At 45.1% G+C, this 20570-nt stretch overlaps 1 protein-coding gene across 2 annotated transcripts in view; it reads left to right on the forward strand.

Annotated features, from left to right (window-relative positions):
* Positions 1-1614: 1614 nt before the first annotated feature.
* Positions 1615-20570, forward strand: part of DGKH (diacylglycerol kinase eta) — a 220572-nt gene continuing 201616 nt past the window's right edge. The window contains exons 1-2 of one of the 2 annotated variants that reach the window (XM_055541973.1): positions 1615-1819; positions 9081-9275. In XM_055541973.1, coding sequence (XP_055397948.1) covers positions 1760-1819; positions 9081-9275 — 255 coding nt within the window. In that variant the 5' untranslated portion in view covers positions 1615-1759. The remainder of the gene's footprint in view (positions 1820-9080; positions 9276-20570) is intronic. The other variant, XM_055541974.1, reaches the window with a different exon arrangement.

Consider the following 20570-nt stretch of genomic DNA (forward strand, 5'->3'; position numbering starts at 1 on the left):
GAAACTGACGTGTCAAGTCTGGCCTCCAGTGACAAATATTGCAGATACATTAAATAAGAAGCGAATGGTGGTGGGGGCAGGGAAACGACCCAATGGTTCAGGGAAGTTTGAAAGCACAGGTGACCTTTGTCAGGGTCGCCTTGGAAGAAGAGTGGGCACGGAGATCGGTTGCAGGAAAGAATGAGTGGTAGATGAAAAAAGGGTTGTAAGAATCATAAAAAACAGGCATTTATCTCCCAAAAAGCTTGACAGTGAGGAGGTGGGGACTGGAGAATCCAGACTGGATCAAGGAAGTATTTTGAAATTTTCAGTTTGTTTTTAAAACGTGCGTATATATTTTACATGATGAAGGGCCTGGGAAGATGCTGATAGAAGGAGACTGAAAGTCCAGGAGAGGGAATACGTGAAAAGCCATCCCGACTCATTGGAAAAGACCCTGATGGTGGGAAAGGCTGAAGGCAAAAAGAGAAGGGAGCGCGGAGGATGAGATGGTTAGATAGCAGCTCGGACTCAATGGACGTGAATCTGAGCAAACTCCAAAAGATGATGGTGGAGGAAAGAGGAACCTGACGTCCTGCAGTCCATGGGGGTCGGCAAAGAGTCAGACACGACTCAGGGACTGAACAACAACAGAGCCATTCTCGGGTTGGAAATAGACTGAAACTGTCTCCGATGCCCATAAGAGGATCAGAAACGCTGTTTGAAACGTTGTTTTCAAAGGTTGGGACCAGGCGACATGTCATTTATTGAGCGCTCACTGCGAGCCAGTCCCTTTCCATAATTTGAAGGCAGTGCTCTAACTGGAAGGCAGACCCACTCCGGAGCCGGGTTTCTTTCCATGAAACCGTTAATCACTAAAAAGGCATTAAAAAAACAAACAAAAAAAGTACTCCCTGAAGCTGAACCCCTCTCGCAGATGCTAACCCATCTGCAAGGCTTTTTAATGTCACAAAGCATAAACCATCCCTGGCGCAGCTGGTTCAAGAGCGGCTCTGGAATGCAATGATCTCCCTCGCTCTGTCGAAGTCGGTTACCGTCCAGCGCGATTCAGTTCAAGCCCCAGCGCCCGGAGGAGGGGAGGTGCCCGCGCGCAGGCCGCCGGCGTGGGGAGGGAGGCGGGCGCGGGCTGCGGGCACCGGGAGAGGGAGACGCGGGGACAGGGGCGCTGGAGGCGGCTCCGGGGACGCGCGGTCGCTGCTGCTCCCATCGCCAGCGCATCGGCCGGACGCGCCGGGCTTTCCCCACCGCTCCCCGCTCTCCCCACGCGCGCGCGCGGCGGCAGCTCGGCGCCCGGTCCCGGGGGGGAGGCCGCTCGCGTCCCCGCGGCCGCCCGGCGCCCCTCACCAACCGGCGGCCGCTTTCGGTTCCGCGCCTTATAAGGCCGGCCAGGGGGGTCACGTGCGCCCCGGGCCGCCCGCCGGGAGGAGGGGGCTGCGGGGAGGAGGCGGGGCGGGGAGCGGGGAGGAAAAGGGGAGGGAGCCGGGGGCGGAGGAAGGCGCGGGAGGCGGCGGCGGCTGGGAGCGGATCGCGCGGCGCTGGACCGCGGAGAAGGAGGAGGGGGAGGTGGACGGAGGGCCCGGCGCGGGGGCGGGAGAGCGCAGCGCGGCGGAAGCCGGAGACGGCGGGAGGGCCGGTGGCTGGGAGCCGGGCGGCGGCGGCCGCGAGCACCGCGGCGAGGGAGGCGCATCCAGCGGCCCCGGCGGCGGCGGGGGGCCCGGGTCCGCACTCCGCGGGCGGCCGGCGGGCGCGGGCCGGCGCGATGGAGCCGCGGCACGTGCGCCCCGCGCCGGGCGCCCGCAGCCCGACCTGGGAGGAACCGGTGGGTACCGCGCCCGCGCCCGCCCCCTCCCACTTCTTCTCTGTCGCGTCCCCCCCCTCCCGCCCGGGCCGGGTTCCGTTCAGGAAATGGCCCGGGATGAGGTCCCCAGCTGCTTCCCAGCCGGGGCCGCGCTTCCTCCGCCGCCCCGGCTCCTCCTCGCGCGCAGCCCGGAGCCCCTTTGTCCGGCCCGCCGAGGCTTTCCCCGAGGGGGGCCGCCGGCGACCCGCGCGGACCACGGCCCTCGGAGCACCGTTCGATTTCCGTGCTTCATCGACTTCTCAACTTTCTTTCTTTTTTTTTTTTTTTTTTGGACTTGATTTTAGAGCGAAGAGGGTGGGTAGGGAGGAGGAAAGGAGAAATCCAGACCATGGGTCGGCGGGCAGGGCTCGGAGGAGATCCGCATTCCCCCCGCCCGAGACCGCGCCCTGGCCCATCACCTGGGCGCGCAGGTTCCTGGGGACCCGCGCTGGCCGGGCGCTTCGCGGCTTGAAGCCCGGAACCACGCCTCCGACTCTGGCTCGCCGCTAAAGCCCCGGGCTTTTCTAGAGGGTCAAGGGGGCTTGCCAGGGGTGAAGCGGGAAGCTGACCTTGATTTCGCCTAGGTTTTTCGCCGCCCATAAAACGCGGAGGTTGGGTGATTTTAGGGACCCGAGTAGCCAGTACATGTGCCTGGTATGTGCGACGGCAACGAGCAGGAGCCCGGGGGGAGAGGGGGTATTCGCATCCGTTCTCTCAAACTCTTTCAACTTCTTTCTTGCAACTCAGACAGTCAGAACCACCTCACCGCCCTCCAGTGTTTCTCCCCCTAAATCCCCGTCTCACTCAGAGCTCTGTAATCCTGTGTGGGCTGCCTTTCCCCCTGGCATCGAATTTTAGCTCTCTGCGCCCTGCCTCGATGTTTGGTATTTCGTCCTGGTTGATATTCTTGAGCCTCTTTGAAATGCCTCACCGGTGTTCTGTTTACCGTGTTCCCAGGGACTCCCGCATTATCTGCTCAGGCTGGCCCCCTGCCTGTTGAGAGCTTCTAGGTCAGGTGCCGGGTTTGGTTTTTTTTCTTTTCCAATGTGTACCCTACCGGCTCCTTTGCCCAAGTTTCTCTGCCTTCTGTTTCCCGACCTTTCGGCAGTGTCCTTCAACCCTGATCAGTCTGTATCTGCAGCTGTCTTTGCTTTCATAAAGTTGAACATGTTATTAGCTTGCCCGTCTGCTCATATTTCTTCTGTTGTGTGTATTGTGTGTATTACTGAGGATTAAAATATCCTTGAAATTCAAAATACAGTTCGGTTTTGGAGTTTAAGTCAAAGATCCCTGAGAACTAAATTTAGTGACCTGTTTTTGTAACTTCTTTACTTTTAAACTTTGCTACCCTGGGAAGTCCTTTATGAACTTGCAGACCTGGAGTCAACACCAATCACAATGAAAAATGCCTGGTTGTATTTTACTGTAGGATGCTGATGCCACAGCTACTTTGGCAGGAAAACTTTTATTTTTGCTTTACTTCAAGTGACAAAAATGAAAATGTTTATTTATTAGCCTTTAAAACTAGAGCCCAAACAGAAATATGTGAGTGAATTGTGGCACTTTGTCCAGTCTGCAGAACTCTCCTTTAAAAAATGAGGTTTATTTTCTTTAAACGCTGCAGGCCTTTTTATGTACTCAACAGGTCTTTTATCCAGCACCTACTATGTTCCAGGACTGTTAAATGTAGCAGTTGACTGCACAGGCACAAATCCTTAAATCATCACAGAGCCTTCGTTCTTATGTAGACAGAATGTCTTGTTTCATACATTTTACTATTTTAGAGTAAAAAGAAAAGAGTTCAAAGAAGAAAATCATCAGAGATCTCGTGTATGTGGCATAAAATGATCCTGTGGACAAAGTGATTTTATTTGAAACCCTGTGGCTGTCCATGTCTGACATGAAGTCTAAGAACTTATAAAGGGGACTCTCATTTAATTTCTTAAAAAAGATAAGTTATCCAAATTACTGAAAAGTGTGGACAAGAAAAATGACAGGGGAAATAATGCATGTAAATGTCAGTTATTTCAGACGTGGGGCGCTAACTGGGAAAATGTCAGCTTAATCTATATTGAAGGACAGATTTCCCTACAAAAACTTTTCTCAGATCAGTGATCCCTTACGAATCTAATCAAAGCTATGTACTGTCTTCCTCCCCAAGATGTAGCCATGCAACATACATATAAAAATTTAATAAAATTTCAAGGGAATCAGAGTTCCCATAGCCCATTCTGTTGACCCTCAGAGATCTTGGGTTAAAAGATCTGCTTTGACCTGGATTCCATTTTGCTGTCATTTAAAATCTCTTTTTTTTCTGAATTCCAATACAGGCTACTTTAATACTTCTTTACCATAAAAGTATACTCAGTTACATTTATGAAAAAGGAATATTCAGGAACGAACAGGCAATATTCCCAGCACACAGATCATGCTGCATTGTTTCTTACTGTAAATAACAGCATATGTGTAAGGATATACTTTCTCTGGTCTTTTTTGCCAAGTCCCAAAACGTGATATGATTCTACATGGAACCATTCAGACAGAAGAGTTAACATAATGTCGGGAATCGATGCTGAGTAATAGTAAAGAGAATAGCCTGTCTAGCTTGAAATGTACTTGTGCTTGGAGCAGCAAGGCAGCTGCTGGCCATCAGGATGGTCTTTGTACTTGGAGATGAAATGAAGTTATTTAATTAAGGGAGGGTACTTAAATAAACTGTTAACCTTATCATTACCCCATCGAGGGCACTGGGCCTGCAAGAAGATAAATGTTAGCATTCAGGTGTCTGTGTATTTCCTTTAATGCTAGCTTTAGAATGTAATCAAATCAGTGGAAACAGAGGCATTACCTGAATTTCCAATTAATTAAAAAATATTTCGGTGGTGGGAATAGGTGGGTTCAGGAAGATATTTAGCCAAGTGGTCCTTGTAGATAATAGCCTGTGAGAAAGTAAATAGAATTCTTGCCAGAACTTAGCAGAGTATGAGGGTATTTACAGAGTAGTGCTTGAACAGTACTGGGATGCTAGAGTACCCTTTACTTATTAAAATTTATTTTTATTTCCAAATGATTGTTACCTAGTTGGCTCTGATGAAGCTATTCAGACCACTGAAAAATTAGGGAGAGAAGAGTTTCAAAGGAAAAATGGCCAACACATAAATGAGAGTTTATATTTATGTATGAAGTCTAGATGACCGAAGGTGTGTGCCTTAGGTGCAGGGATGGGCATACGTACATGGAGTTGATATCATGATTACTGTCATTTCAAAATCCTCTTCGTTGAGATAACAAGGGAATTTTAATGAAGCTTTCAGTGTTACATTCTAAACATGGAATCAGTTCAGTTCAGTCGCTCAGTTGTGTCCGACTCTGCGACCCCATGAACCGCAGCACGCCAAGCCTCCCTGTCCATCACCAACTCCCAGAGTCCATCCAAACCCATGTCCATCGAGTCGGTGATGCCATCCAACCATCTCATCCTGTGTTCCCTTCTCCTCCTGCCCTCAATCTTTCCCAGCATCAGGGTCTTTTCCAATGAGTCAGCTCTTCGCATCAGGTGGCCAAAGTATTGGAGCTTCAGCTTCATCATCAGTCCTTCCAATGAATATTCAGGACTGATCTCCTTTAGGATGGACTGGTTGGATTTCCTTGAAGTCCAAGGGACTCTCAAGAGTCTTTTCTAACACCACAGTTCAAAAGCATCAATTCTTCATCTCTCAGCTTTCTTTATAGTCCAGCTCTCACATCCATACATGACCACTGGAAAAACCATAGGAATAGGTAGTGTATTATGGAAGCTGTTTTAAAGTTTGCATGAAAGCAGGTCTGTACCTGTTCAACCTGCAGTGTTCTTTGCATGGCTCCAATTGACTAGGAACATGAGTCTTAGAACATGTTTTTAAAGTGCCTATGTACTTAGGTTCTTCAGAATCTAATGTAGACTTCATGTTTATGACATAATATTTAACGTAAAACCATAGAGCATATGGGATTTAATCAATAAAAGCTACAAATGGATATCAAATCTCTTGTTATAAGTATGATCAATAAGAATATAATTCAAAATATCTCTATAGGTAATATTTATAAGATTGGTATCAGAATGAGAACTGGCTGTAACTTATCTTTAGTATAATAGTTTTTTTTGTTTTTTATGGGGTGGAAAGCCCTTTTAAGTAGACACCTAAAGGTAATTTAGTGGTAGCTTCTATTTTCACTTCTTTCTAAATGCAGTGTCTATGTGGCTTATGTCCGAGCTTATAATACTTTGTTTGTGATACATTATGTTCAAAACAAAGATTTCAGAGTAATAATAATAAGATAAATATGTAAGATGCATCTAAGAAATTATTTGAATATCTGAAAACACCAACAATTTTTGGTGAACAGTTTGGAGAACAGTTCGAGGAAATATTATAAAGAAATAATGTAATATGCCACATATTTGAAATTTGTTTTAGTTGCTATTTTGAGCTACATTAAAATGGTTGTACATATTGAGCTCTCGACATTGCTATTATATTTTTAGGGGAAGTGAAGTGCATTGCAGGTATACAGTGTACAGATTGAATATCCCTTCTGTCAATTTCTAATTTACAGATAAGACCTGAGAAGATACCAGTGGGTCAGCTACTTTAAGTTAGGGATTATAGTTCCTCAGAAGAGATGACTGGAGAAAAGAGCATCTTTCATGAGCTACCTTTTGTGGGAAATGATGTGACATTCCTTCACTTGCTTACACAGCAGTTCACTCTAAGTATGTGCTAGGGAAAATGCAGACCAGGGATCATTTAGTTAACATTGGCAGGTGAAGACTGGCTGTACGTTCAGGGTCACAACCAAATTTTAGAACTTTTTACAAGAGTCTTTGAAGAGCAGGGGTAACTGTGAGGTTAATTTTTCATGAAGTAATGAATACCTTTACTTTGAGGTATTAATAGCCAGCTTTTGCACGTGAAGAGATATATATATATATATATATATTTACTTTTTTATTTAATATTTGTAAGTTATCAATGTTTGAATGAGAGTGAGAAGTGTATTCAGTCCTCTTAAGATCACAGAATAGACATGGACATAAAACAATGGACCTTGCCCTTCTGTTTCACTCTCTGCCTGGATTTTGGAAAACATTGCTTATATAAAACTTTAAACCTAAATGTGAATAGAAACATGATAACGGATAAACCAACTTTTGTTGTGTGATGTGGTAATGTGAATAGAACATTAGAATAAGACACATGATTTTGACTTTGGTCCTGCTTGTGACTTTGGGCCTCGGGTTCTTGACATTAAAAGAGAAGGTCTGAATTAGGTTTATTCTTTCAAAAGGCCATTGACTTAGGTGCTCTTTGGATTTGTGAGACCACTGGATTTGTCAGTGACCAAACAGTTGGGTTAGAATAAAGGCCATTGTTTTGATTGTTTTTTTTTGTTTTTTTTTTTTTGTCCTTTTAAAAGAATTCCCTTCTCAGAGGTAGGTTCTCTGTAGATACAGACTTGCATTTTTATGGAGGCTTAAGTGTTCTTAAAGTTTATTCTGCCCAATTACTTTCCCTTTCTAAAGAAGACAACAGAGCCCAAAGAAGTAGCCTTTATCAGTTAGTAATAACCTGGCCGCAATCTCCTGTCTTTGCACATTTGAACTAACCGTCACATTTTACATTTCAATCAATTTAATCTACCTAGTGGCCACACAGTGGTACGGGGATTGTAGATTGTTTCTGAAAATCTCTTGGAACTGTTAGTTCTTCCACAGCATCGAATTATTGACAGTAAGATTTAAACTAAAAAAAAAAACAAAAAAAAAAACCCAAAGCAAAACACCCCCTCCCTTAGTCTGGAGGACCCTTAAAGGTCATGTCAACTGAAAAAAATTCGAATGAGTTTGAAGGGCGCGAACACGCTAAAGAGACTGGATGCTTTCCTGAAGTGTGAAGAGACTCCATGGTGTGGCAGGGACTTTTTGCCCTACTTAAACACACAGCTTAACAGCAGCCTGGAATTCTCTGTGGATGACAAGAGGAACCTGTCACTTGAGTCTCTTCTTCCCGAAGCCCTCCCACAGCAGGCTTGCACATGGCAAGGCGAGGCTGCCGTTTCCCAAGCGTCCGCTCCGCCAGCTCGCAGGGGACGAGCTGAGAGCGGTGGCTGCCGCCTGTTGATCCCATTTCCTCCCGCTCTAGTCCGGGTTAGGGAGTGGCTCTCTCCCAGGACCTTCCAGTGTTTTCGTGCTCGGGCTCCGGCGTTCGCACGGCTCCGGCGCATTGTTTTCTTCTAGGCAGCCCCCCCGGTTCGCGCTTGAGCTCAGAGCTTTCTCTTGCCCGCCGTCGTCTCGGGCTGCGTGTAACTCGCTGGTTTCTGCGCGCTCTCCACGCCCTTGCCAGTTTCCTGTTAGCCCAAGGGATCGCTCTTTCCGAACGAAAAAGTTCTCCGAGCCGAGTGGAGCCTCCCGGAAAATGCTCTTCTCTTCCGTGTGCGCCGGATGGGGGTGGGGGTGGGCCAGAAACTGAAGGCCACGGTCAGGAGAGCCGACGGGACCCGGACCTCCGGGCGGAGGCGGGAGAGGTACGCTTCATCACAGAGGGGCTGGGGGATCCGGAGACCCACCAAGGGGCAGCGCCCGTCCATCGCGGGGCCGCAGGGGACTTGTACTCGCGGGGACCGTGCGGCGAGGCCCGAGTGTCTCTGCAGAGATCCTGGGTTCGGGAGGGTGGCGGGAGCACCCAGGGGAGCCGGCAGGAAGCCAGGTTCCCTTTCTGCTCCCGGGGCCGTTCTTGCCACGGTTGCCCGGGAACCGAGGGAGGGAGGAAGCATCGCCGCCGGCCGGGCCTGCGGGGATGGGGGTGCGGAGATTTCGCGCCTCGCTCGCCCTCCGCGGCCCACCCTGGGGACCCCAGACCCTCAGGGACGTGGGACATGGGACGTAGTTCTGACCCGTCCATCTCTCCCATCACCGCTACCCGCGCCGGTGCTATTCCGGGCCCGGCGCGCTGGGGTCCCAGGCGGGCCTGGGTCCGCGCCCCCGGCGCCCCGCCGCGGCCGCTGCTCTTGCCGGAGCCGGGCGCGGGGTCCCGGAGGCTCTCGGCAGGGCACGGGGTTCAGGGGGCTCCCGGGCGACCCCTCCCCGGCGCGGCGGCTGGGGGGGTGAAGATGGCGGCGGCGGCGCGGGGCTCCGGGCCCCGCTCGAGCAGAGCGCGGCCCCTGACCGCCGCCCCCGCCGGGCGGGGCTGTGTTCCCGCAGGAGTCGGACAGGATGGCCGGGGCCGGCAGCCAACACCACCCCCCGGGCGCGGCGGGAGGAGCGGCAGGCGCCGCAGTCACCCCCGCCACTGTCCCGGCGGGGCCCGGAGACGACTCGTCAGACAGCGAAGCGGAGCAGGAGGGACCCCAGAAGCTGATCCGCAAAGTGTCCACTTCGGGGCAGATCCGCACCAAGGTAAGGCGGGCCGAGAGCAACGGGGAAGGCGGGAGGAGGCAGCCGGGGAAGGGGACGGAGGGCGCCCGGGCGCGGGGAGCGCGCCGGCGGATCCCGGGAGCGTGAGGAGGTGAGGGCGGGGCCTGGGCCGGGGGGCGGGGCCTGGACCCAGGAGCGTGGGGAGCCGATGTGAGGGTGTGGCCTGGGTCTGGGGGCGGGGCCTGAGCCCGGGAGCGTGGGGAGCAGAGGTGAAGGCGGGGCCCGGGCCCGGGCGCGGGGCCTGGGCCTGGGAGGGTGGGGAGCAGAGGTGAGAGTTAGGGCGGGGTCCGAGGACGGGGCCTGGGCTCGGGGGCGGGGAGCAGAGGTGAGAGCGGGGCCTAAGCCCGGGGGTGGGGCCTGAGATCGGGGCGGGGCCTGAGCCTGGGAGCCTGGGGAGCAGGGGTGAGGGCGGGGCCTGGGCCTGAACCCGGGGGCGGGGAGCGCGCCGACGTATCTTGGGAGCCTGGGGCGCAGAGGTGAGGGCAGAGCCTGGGCCGGGGGCGGGACCCGCGGGAGCTGTTCCCGGTCCCAACGCTGGGGCCTTCAGGGTGGGCTCCCGGGGAGCCAGGGTAGAGACGGGGAACCAAGCAGCGTGGGAAAATGCCGAAACGCTGTTTAGAGTTACCACTCAGGGATCCAAAAAGGAGTGTTTTATTATTTTTGGTCCTACCTGCCGAGCAGTGGTTGCGGACACCTTGCACAGGGAGAGAAGTGCAGGCAGGCCAGCCAGAGCTGCTGTGACCTTCGCCACCGTCTCTTCCCGAGGGCAGCAGCCTGTCTCTCCCTGACCCTCCCAGAGCGGGAGGATGGGGAGGTGACCCCTGCCTGCCCCTTTGCTGTCCTTTGGTAAATGATGCTCGCACTCTGCGCAGCACAAACCACAAACCTCGAGTCCCAGGTTTCCACTAAGTGCTGTACTCAGATCTTAGCAACACACGCCTGGTTATTTTTAATACTGAAAAGTAACTGCTTCATCGTATATAGAGATATGCAAGCTGTGTTACTTTTTCTGTAGCAAGTGCTACTGACCTGTGAGGGCTCAAGTTGAGAGTTTTAATTTGATTTTATATAATATATATATTTCAAATGCTTGCAACTTAAACTTTACTTATATATTCTAAATTTGGGTCATATTTTAGAAATTATAACGTTGAGAGTCTGTTATCACTGGGCGACTTTAACGAAGAATTAGAAAAGGGAACCAATAAAATCGTTAGATTTGTGTGCTTTTTAAAAATAAATGTGCAGAAGTTAATTCATTCTATACCTATTTTTACGAGAACTTGTTTTCTAAGGTTAATGGAGCCACATATGAAAATAGAACTTTTATTATATGCTTGTGGATTTATGTTTGCACTTGCCTGCCTCCTTACTTTCTAAAATAAATATGTGTAAGCACACACACAACTGTTAACAAGCTTCACTGAGTGAAGAGTCAAAGACTGCTTCATTTTTAAGTGCACGTCTTGTAACTGCTTTTAATAGTGACATTTCTAATTTAATAAACTTTGTGATAAATTAAGGGTATGGCATTTAATGTATTTTTAGAAGATTAAGGCTAAATAAAATAGGGACTTGCCTAACAGTGCCTTTAACATTTGAAATCTTAATTTAAAAGGTTCACAAAACTGTGTTGATAATCAGCAAAATGACAGGTAAAGTGGTGTTTTTACATATTCACCTGAAATAGTTAAAATTCCATGTATACTTACGTCAAAATTGACCAGTAAATTTATACTGTTTGGAAGAAAATTTAGAGACATCTCTAATTTGAACTGAGTGAAATAAAAAACAAATTTGTTGGGAGTACCACTAAAATTTGAAAGATACTTGAACTGATGTTGATAGCTACAGTTATACTGTTTAAATTTGATATTTTCTGTGGTTTGGGGAAAAGCATATATATCAAGACTGAGAGTCAATTCAAGAAGCATATTTATTGTTGGTTTCCCATTTAACTTTTTAACAAAAATATTTAACACTAATGTTTTGGCATAATTAGGAATAATTAATGATCATTAAATGAAATGTTCCTATGTATTGAATTTCAGAAGTTGTGTTTTTTATACTCGCTTAATGCAAGTGCATACAGGTTCATCAGCATTATCATACATGGACACAAGCGATCAGGGCCTAAATTGGCTGAAACTGCTGATCCTTGGCCTCCTTATCCGCTCTATCCCCCAGTCCAGACTGTTCATATCTGCCACAAATTTCAGCAGTTACATCTCTGATTCTCAGGGATGAAGGCAGAGCAGTGGGGGGAAGGAGCACCGCTAAATTCAACTGTTGGTTTCCAGTCTTCAGTTATGATCCAGATAAAAGTTGAGGGAGAAGATCTTTAGAAAAGGGTGGATACTCCATTGATCCCTTGCACAGGTGTGTGAGATGGGAGAGCCTGGAGGAGGAGGCCCCTGGGACTAGCCCACGGCTTGGTCATTTTTTAGACAGTAGGAGCTCATACATCCTGAAGATAAACCAAGGGATCACTAGATCTGACAGGTTGTGGTTACTAATAGCGTCTTCAGTTATGGTGTATAGCAGTCTGGAATGGAATATGTGGCACATGAACACATAATTTGCATGCCTATATCCACATGCTTACGTATGTTTGTGTATGTTAATATACGCTCTCTCTTTGGAAAGCACTTGTGCCCATACAGAGAGGGCCTACAGCAGAGTGAGTTGAAAAGATGAGTTGAACATTATTTCTTGAGTGATTATGTATATACATTATGTGTGTTCATTATGTGTGTTCATGTAATGCTTCATATATAGGGGTATTACCATTAAAACACACTACTTCTTTTAGTTTCCTTTAAGATCCTTAGGATCATAAAGCCGATTGGTGTTTAGCTTTGGAGTGAAAAATAACCACTAATTTAAGTCATTACCTTATTTTAAGTTTTTTTTTTTTTTTTGGTGGTAAATGTTGGTTAATGTTTTATATAATTTGAGTGTTAGTGAAGAACCTTAATTGTGGCATTTGGAAAGTGTCCAGACTTTTCTTAATTGAAAAAATAAGGTGTGCATATAGTAAGACATTCAGACAGTGTGAGAGGATATTTAGTGGTGGAACGGTATCCAGTGAAAAGTCATCTCCCTCCCACACTAGACCTCATAGTCTCTGTTTCAAAGGCAATTGTTGACAGTTTCTTTGTTGTGTATTTCTAGAAAATTTCTATGCACATAAAAGAATATATATGTGTATACATAGATGGGCTTCCCTGGTGTCTCAGATGGTAAAGAATACACCTGCAATGCAGGAGACTTGGGTTTGATCCCTGAGTTGGAAAGATCCCCTGGAGAAGGGAATGGCAACCCACTCCAGTATTCTTGTCTGGAGAATCCTATGGACAGAGGAGCCTGGCAGGCTACAGTCCACGGGATCACAAAGAGTCAGACAGGGCTGAGCAACTAACACACACACACGTGTGTGTGTGTGTATATACACACACACACCACACTTAAATATGTAGTATTTTACAAATACTGATGAGAACATTCTGTACACGTTGTGCATCTTGTTTGTTTGGGGATGTAATATGGAGATCATTTCTCTAATGTTTGTCTACAGATACTTTGTTCTTTCTGATGATGGCAAAGTATTCCTTTATATCAGATTGAGCTCAGTGAAACTGCACCGTCAGCAGGTCAAAATGGTAGAGAGTCAGGCTGGGAGGTGGGGAAAATGGGGAGAAGTACACGCTTTCAACTCTGAGAGGAATATCTTCTGGGGATTTAATGTACAGCATTGTGACTGTGGTTACTAAAATTGTATCGTGTATTTGAAATTTGCTAAGAGAATAGCAAGGTATTCTCAACACACACACAGGTATACACATGGTAGCTGTGAGGTAATGGATATATTAATTAACTTAGTTGTGGTGATCATTCCACAATATATATGTCTATCAAATAATCACCACATTAAGTACTTTAAGTATTTATACAATTTTACTTGTCAATTAGACCTCAATAAAGCTGGAAAAAAATGATCCCGTATGGGAAATCTCATATAGTTTAATCTAGCGTGTTATGTCTTCACTTAATTAGCCAGCTCTCTATGAAAGGAAATATGGGCTATTTTAAGACAGCACCAATCTCAGCTTTTTTGCAGTGGATACTATACACTTTTTAGGTAAAGAATAAATAGACTGGCATGCCTTTTGAATTAGTATGGTCTAATAAAATCCGCATGTACGTTTTAGTATCCTCCTCAATCCCATACTGTGTACTCTGTTCCTGTTTTCATTTCCCATTTTTTTCCTTCTGTTTCTTTGTTCTTGCTATCCCTCTCCTACTTTTCTCATTCTCTGTTTTTCACCTTTTTTCTTTCTATGGTGTCTCAGATGGTAAAGAATTTGCCTGCAGTGCAGGAGACCTGGGTTCAGTCCCTGGATCAGGAAGATACCATGAAGAAGGGAATGGCTACCCACTCCATTATTCTTGCCTGGAGAATCCCATGGACAGAGGAGCCTGGTGGGCTGCAGTCCGTGGGGTTGCAAAGAGTTGGACACGACTGAGTGGCTAACACATACACACAGTGATTCTCAAACTATCAGCTAAATAGAATTTCAGGTAGTCTCATCTAGCTACCCAGGTGCTAAACACTAGATAATTTTATGGCTGCCTCGATCTCCTCAAAGGAAATAAATCACTTGTATACAGAAGTTTAAGTACTGCTGATTGGGGAAACTGAACTCATCAGATCTCTTCCTTTCTCTTGACCCAGGACTATTATCCCTAAATTCTTCATCTTGCCTCAAGGAGAATTCTGCATTTAGATTGACTCTGCATTTAGATGTACTGTTGTAGAGAATTTCACAGGTGTTTACTGGGCATGAGGCGTTCTGGAACAGCACTAATACAAACTCAGAACAGCTTAATTTTGAACATGAGTATAAAGGTCGCTTGGTTTGCTTTTTGTTGGCCCATCAATACTGTAGTCTTTCATCTTGCAGTTAATGGCTGGAGGAACCTTGGTCAGGATTATAGACTAGAATTGTTCAACTGTCATAAGCCAAATGGTAAAAACAGATAGGAACCAACTCAAAGACTTTTTGACTCATCTTGGCTAAGGTCATGAAGCTTCATGTGTCAAAAATGCTTCCTAATTTGCTTTATTATGCTCCCACTTATTTTTTCCACATTTATATGTCTTACAGTTAATTTTAATGTCCATAAATGAGTTTCTAAATTTAGCTAAAACATACCTAAACACTGGAAAGATATTCAGAACTTTGCAACACTATACCTGTATTAGGGCATCTCTTTCTGCCCATTAAAAGAATAACCACCACATTCTTCAGTTAAAACCTGGTTTTACTTTAACTTGAAGGATGTATAAATAAACTCGTGTCTTTATGGTAAGGCATGATCAATACGGAAATATTGATTTGTATTTTTCACTGCTTTATGAGATGCAATTTGTGCAATTAAACATTATCTTTCACCATAAACCTTCTGTAGAGTAGATTAGGGAGCTTGCTCAGTATTTTGCAAATTGTAGATGGCAGCCCGTTAGTAGGTTCTGCTGGTTCATATCCAGTATTTGAAACAGAAACAGAATAAATTAGAAAATACTATTTAAGACTTAGCCACAGTTCTACATGGAAACATTGAATTGGGTGATGATCCAAATATTATGGGAAACATACTATGACTCGGGGCTCCTTTCTGTTTCCAGGGTACAGGGTTTCACTCATATTGGATTTGTTAGGCTTTACTTGCTCAGAAAACAAGGCCGGCAGATTGGTAATAAATAAAGTAATATTAACAAGTTTATTGTTCAGAAACTCACTATGATGTGAAAGGCAAGTAGGAATATTTACATTTTGATAGGTGATAAGCAGGAAGATATCTTGAATTATAAGAGTAATTAACATTCGTCTAGGCAGAAGTCAATGGCACCCCACTCCAGTACTCTTGCCTGGAAAATCCCATGGACGGAGGAGCCTAGTAGGCTGCAGTCTATGGGGTCGCTGAGAGTCGGACATGACTGAGTGACTTCAATTTCACTTTTCACTTTCATGCATTGGAGAAGGAAATGGCAACCCACTCCAGTGTTCTTGCCTGGAGAATCCCAGGGACCGGGAAGCTTGGTGGGCTGCCGTCTATGGGGTCGCACAGAGTCGGACACGACTGAAGCGACTTAGCAGCAGCAGCAGGCAGAAGTCAGCTAACTTTTTCTATAAAGGGTCAGGCAGTAAATATTCAAAGCTTTGTGGGCCATAGACTGTCAGAATTACTCAACTCTACTGCTGTAGTGCAAAAGCATCTATAGGCAGTACTTGAACATACCTATAAGTGGATGTCATGTGATATATGTCTATATGTGTGTTGCTCAGTCACTAAATTGTGTCCAGCTCTTTGCACACCATGGCTTGCAGCACGCCACGTTCCGCGGTCCTCCACCGTCTCCTGTGGTTTGCTCAATTTCATGCCCGTTGAGTCGGTGATGCTATCTAACCATCTCTTCCAATAAAAGTTTAAGGATGTTAACATTTGAGTTCATAACATTTTCATGTGTTAACAAATATTCTTTTTTTTTTTAAAGCCATTTAAACATGTAAAAACCTTCTTAACTTGTGGGCTGTGTACAATCAGGTGCTGGAAGTATATGGCCAATGGATTTTCTTGTGGGCTTTAGTTTCTGATTACTTTTCTAGGTGATGGAAAATGGTTTGCATAGCATTGCAAAGTTAAGGTGCTGTGAAATGCAATCAGCGTTGAAGGGACCGAATAAAGCTAGATCTCAATCCATTTAAAAATCTCATCTTTGTAGAACATTTTATTTTTAGCTTGGTTTGCGTCTTTGCTTCCATTTTAATGTGAACTAAATATAGATTGGAAACTCTGAGTCTTGGTACAGTAATATATGGTATAACAACTTTCTTTCCATTTTGATTACAAGTTAAACATGATATCCCATTATTAAAGATGAGACTTAATAAATAATTTATTCAACCTTCACATACAACTTAAGATGCATTATTTGAAGGTATCTAAATTTAGAAAGCTTTCACTTTAAGGCTGCATGTTTGCTGTTGTGGTGGGAGTGATGAAAGGTTGTATGAAACTTTTATTGTAAATGACTTGGGGCTCCTTTCTGTTTCCAGGGTACAGGGTTTCACTCATATTGGATTTGTTAGACTTCACTTGCTCAGGAAATATGTTTATAGGCAAAGGTTTTAATTAAAGAGAGTTTGGTTTATGTCTAAAAATAGACCTTTGAAAAAGACCCGTAACATGTTAGTCCATTATGTTTTCCCTTGACAAATTAATTTGATTTTGTTGGGTATGGAGTGGTTTTTTTCTGTAACTATTTAGTTATTTGAAACACATTTGTATTTTTGATTTGGTTAAGTGGCTTAAAAGGTCAACATCCATTGTTGATAATAACCTTAATTTAAAATGCAATATACATTGTTTCTATTTTATCAATAGATTGTCACTTATTTTTTTCAAAGTAACATAAATGACAATATTCCCCCCACCCCGCTTTTTATTAGAAGGATATTTGGAAGACTTGTTAGCCTCTTGGGGTTTATTTATTTATTTATTTTTTTATTGGAATATAAAAAAATGCAGCAAAATGAATCAGTTGTACATATACATAGATCCACTCTTTTTACGATTCTTTTCCATGTAGATCACTGCAGAGTATTGAGTAGAGTTTCCTGTGCTATATGGTAGGCCCTTATTAGTTACCTAAGCCTCTTGTTTCATTCCAAGGAAATATGATTACCTTTATCATGTGTGGAGCAGGCATCTCTAACCTTCTCACTGTGCAGGTTGAATACCAGGACTTTGTCTAAGCACCAGATTGTAATTTAATGTTTGTTGTTCAGTCACGAAGTCGTGTCTAGCTCTTAAGCTTGGGACATTCATGTCAGAAATGTAAAGATCCCTTTCTCCTTAGTGTTTGTTTATAGAGCAGTTTTATAATATATACATGATCTCATCCAACAGTTGCGTAAAACTATCTGAATTTTACAAATGAAAAAACTGAGAGCAGCAGGTTGGAATATCTTCTAAGTAAATTGCAGGATTGCAACTCAAAAGCAGGACTTGGAAATAGTGGATGGCTTCCAAGTGTCTTCTTTTAAGTCCAGTAAGCTTCTTGGATTTGAAACTTGACTTCTATACTATACAAGTATGGGTGTATTGGATTGGCCAAGAAGTTCGTTAGGGTTTTTCTGTACAGTGTTATGGAAAAACCCTAACGAACTTCTTGCCAACTCAATATGTGGGTGTCTGCTCACCTCTCCTGCTTCCCTTCCCCTATGTTACCCTCTCCCTTCCTGCCCTGCTCTTTATTCATCTGTTTAATCTGAATGTATCTCTGACCAATGTTTTAGGTTTCCTAATGCCTTTTTGCGGAGAAGGCAATGGCACCCCACTCCGGTACTTTTGCCTAGAAAATCCCATGGACAGAGGAGCCTGGTAGGCTGCAGTCCATGGGGTCGCTAGAGTCGGACACGACTGAGCGACTTCACTTTCACTTTTCATTTTCATGCACTGGAGAAGGAAATGGCAACCCACTCCAGTGTTCTTGCCTGGAGAATCCCAGGGACGGGAAGCCTGGTGGGCTGCTGTCTATGGGTCGCACAGAATTGGACACGACTGAAGTGACTTAGCAGCAGCAGCAATGCCTTTTTGCATTCAAAACTTGTGTTTTTAGTGAGATGTTGAACAGTATATGTTTGAAAAGTGACTTTCAAAATAAAATATTTCAGCTTAAATTTCTATTAATTTTAATTACCATTAGCCAAATCACGGAATCACTTTGAAAATGGCTTTAGAAGGACTCATTTATAAGAAATGCTTATAGGTATCTAACACTTCAGATAGATTTTCAAAGAAAACTGTTAGTTTCACTTTTGTAAGATGAGATGCTGGTTTTAAAAGGTCATGATATAGTGCTAATATGAATTATATAAAGTGCTTTTCCATTTGGTCTATTGAGGAAAATACATGAATAAAATTTATTTTTAACTAGCTAAGGAATGAACATGACATTTATAGGGTACAGTTTTCTCCATCTGACTCTTCCATTTAGGTAAGAAATAGTTCCAGGATGTGTACATGAGCAGGCACACCATTTTGAGTGGGGTTATTTTTACAGAGTCATATAGTACTTTTTATAAACTCATGTAGTACTTTCAAAACTCGTGTTTTTAGTGAGGCTTTATGCTAAAGACTTTGACTGTGTGGATCACAACAAACTGTGGAAAATTCTTAAAGAGATGGGAATACCCAACCACCTGACCTGCCTCCTGAGAAATCTGTATGCAGGTCAAGAAGCAATGGTTAGAACCTGACGTGGAACAAGAGACTGGTTCCAAATTGGGAAAGGAGTACGTCAAGGCTGTATATTGTCACCCTGCTTATTTAACTTACACGCAGAGTACATCATGCGAAATGCCAGGCTGGATGAAGCACAAGCTGGAATCAAGATTGCCGGGAGAAATATCAATAACCTCAGATATGCAGATGACACCACCTTTATGGCAGAAAGCGAAGAGGAACTAAAGAACCTTTTGTTGAAGGTGAAGAAGCTGGCTTAAAACTCAACATTCAAAAAACTAAGATCATGGTATCCAGTCCCATCACTTCATGGCAAATAGATGGGGAAACAATGGAAACAGTGAGAGACTTTATTTTCTTGGGCTCCAAAATTACTGCAGATGGTGACTGCAGCCATGAAATTAAAAGACCCTTGCTCCTTGGAAGAAAAGCTATGACAAACCTAGACAGCATATTGAAAAGCAGAGGCATTACTTTGCCAACAAAGATCCATCTAGTCAAAGCTGTGGTTTTTCCAGTAGTCATGTATGGTTGTGAGAGTTGGACTATAAAGAAAGCTGAGCGCTGAAGAATTGATGCTTTTGAACTGTGATGATGAAGACTCTTAAGAGTCCCTTGGACTGCAAGGATATCAAACTAGTCAATCCTAAAGGAAATCAGTCCTGAATATTCATTGGAAGGACTGATGCTGAAGCTGAAGCTCCAATACTTTGACCACCTGATGCGAACTGACTCATTAGAAAAGACCCTGATGCTGGGAAAGATTGAAGGCAGGAGGAGAAGGAGATGACAGAGGATGAGATGGTTGGATGGCGTTACTGACTCAATGGACGTGAGTTTGAGTAAACTCCAGGAGTTGGTGATGGACAGGGAGGCCTGGCGTGCTGCAGTTCTTAGGGTTGCAAAGAGTTGGAGATGACTGAGCGACTGAACTGAATATAGGACTTTAAAATTATGTTATTTTACATATATATAAATATATATATGAATATATACTGTCTCCGGTTTGTGGAGCATGGTGGTAAAATAAACCCCTATGAACTAGAAAGAGAAGATTTTCAACAGCAGCCATCTAAGCTGCTATCTAAGTGTGCCCCTTCTCTTTTTTACTCTTTTGTTGTCCCTCAGTTTATTCAAAAAGGGACTTCCTTAGTGGTCTAGTGGTTAAGAATCCGCCTTCCAATGCAGGGGATGAGGGTTCTATCCCTGCTCTGAGAACTAAGACCCTGCATGCCATGGGGCAACTGAGCCTACATGCCTCAACTAGAGAGAAGCCGGTACATAGCAACTAAGGCTGGACACAGCCAGAAGTAAATAAATAAATGTTAGAAAGTAATTTATTCCAGCACTGTCATAGATGCCAGCGATAGAGCAGTAATCAGAACCAAGATCGACAAAGGTTTCCGCCCTCGTGGAGCTCACATTTTAATCCTGGGAGAACTTAGAAACTTATAAGTATGTAAAATGCGTAACATATTAGAAGGTGAGACGTGCTAAAGAGGGAAAAAAAACACGAATGGGAGTGTGGGTAGGGTAGGAAGAGGAAGGTCTTCCTGAGAAGGTGACATCGGAACGGTGACCTTGAGGGAATGAGCCTTCCTCTTGGGGGCAGGCAGCCTAGGCAGAAGGAACAGGGGTACAATGACCAAGAGACAGAAGCTACAACAAGGAGGGGGTCAGTGGGGTGGGGCTGAGGTGGGGTGGGGGGATGGCAAGAAAGCCAGATGTTAACAGTAAAGTAATAGAGAGTCCTTTGCCTTGGGCTCATGCATCCCATAGGGTGGCATTGAGGTGAGTGAAGTGAGATCGCTCAGTCGTGGCCAACTCTTTGCAACCCTGTGGACTGTAGCCTACCAGGCTTCTCCATCCATGGGATAGGGTGGCGCTAGTGGTGAAGAATCTGCCTGTCAGTGCAGGAGATGCAAGAGATGCAGGTTCAGTCCCTAGGTCGGGAAGATCCCTTGA

This window comes from Bubalus kerabau, chromosome 12 (assembly GCF_029407905.1).
Source record: "Bubalus kerabau isolate K-KA32 ecotype Philippines breed swamp buffalo chromosome 12, PCC_UOA_SB_1v2, whole genome shotgun sequence".
NCBI lineage: Eukaryota > Metazoa > Chordata > Mammalia > Artiodactyla > Bovidae > Bubalus > Bubalus kerabau.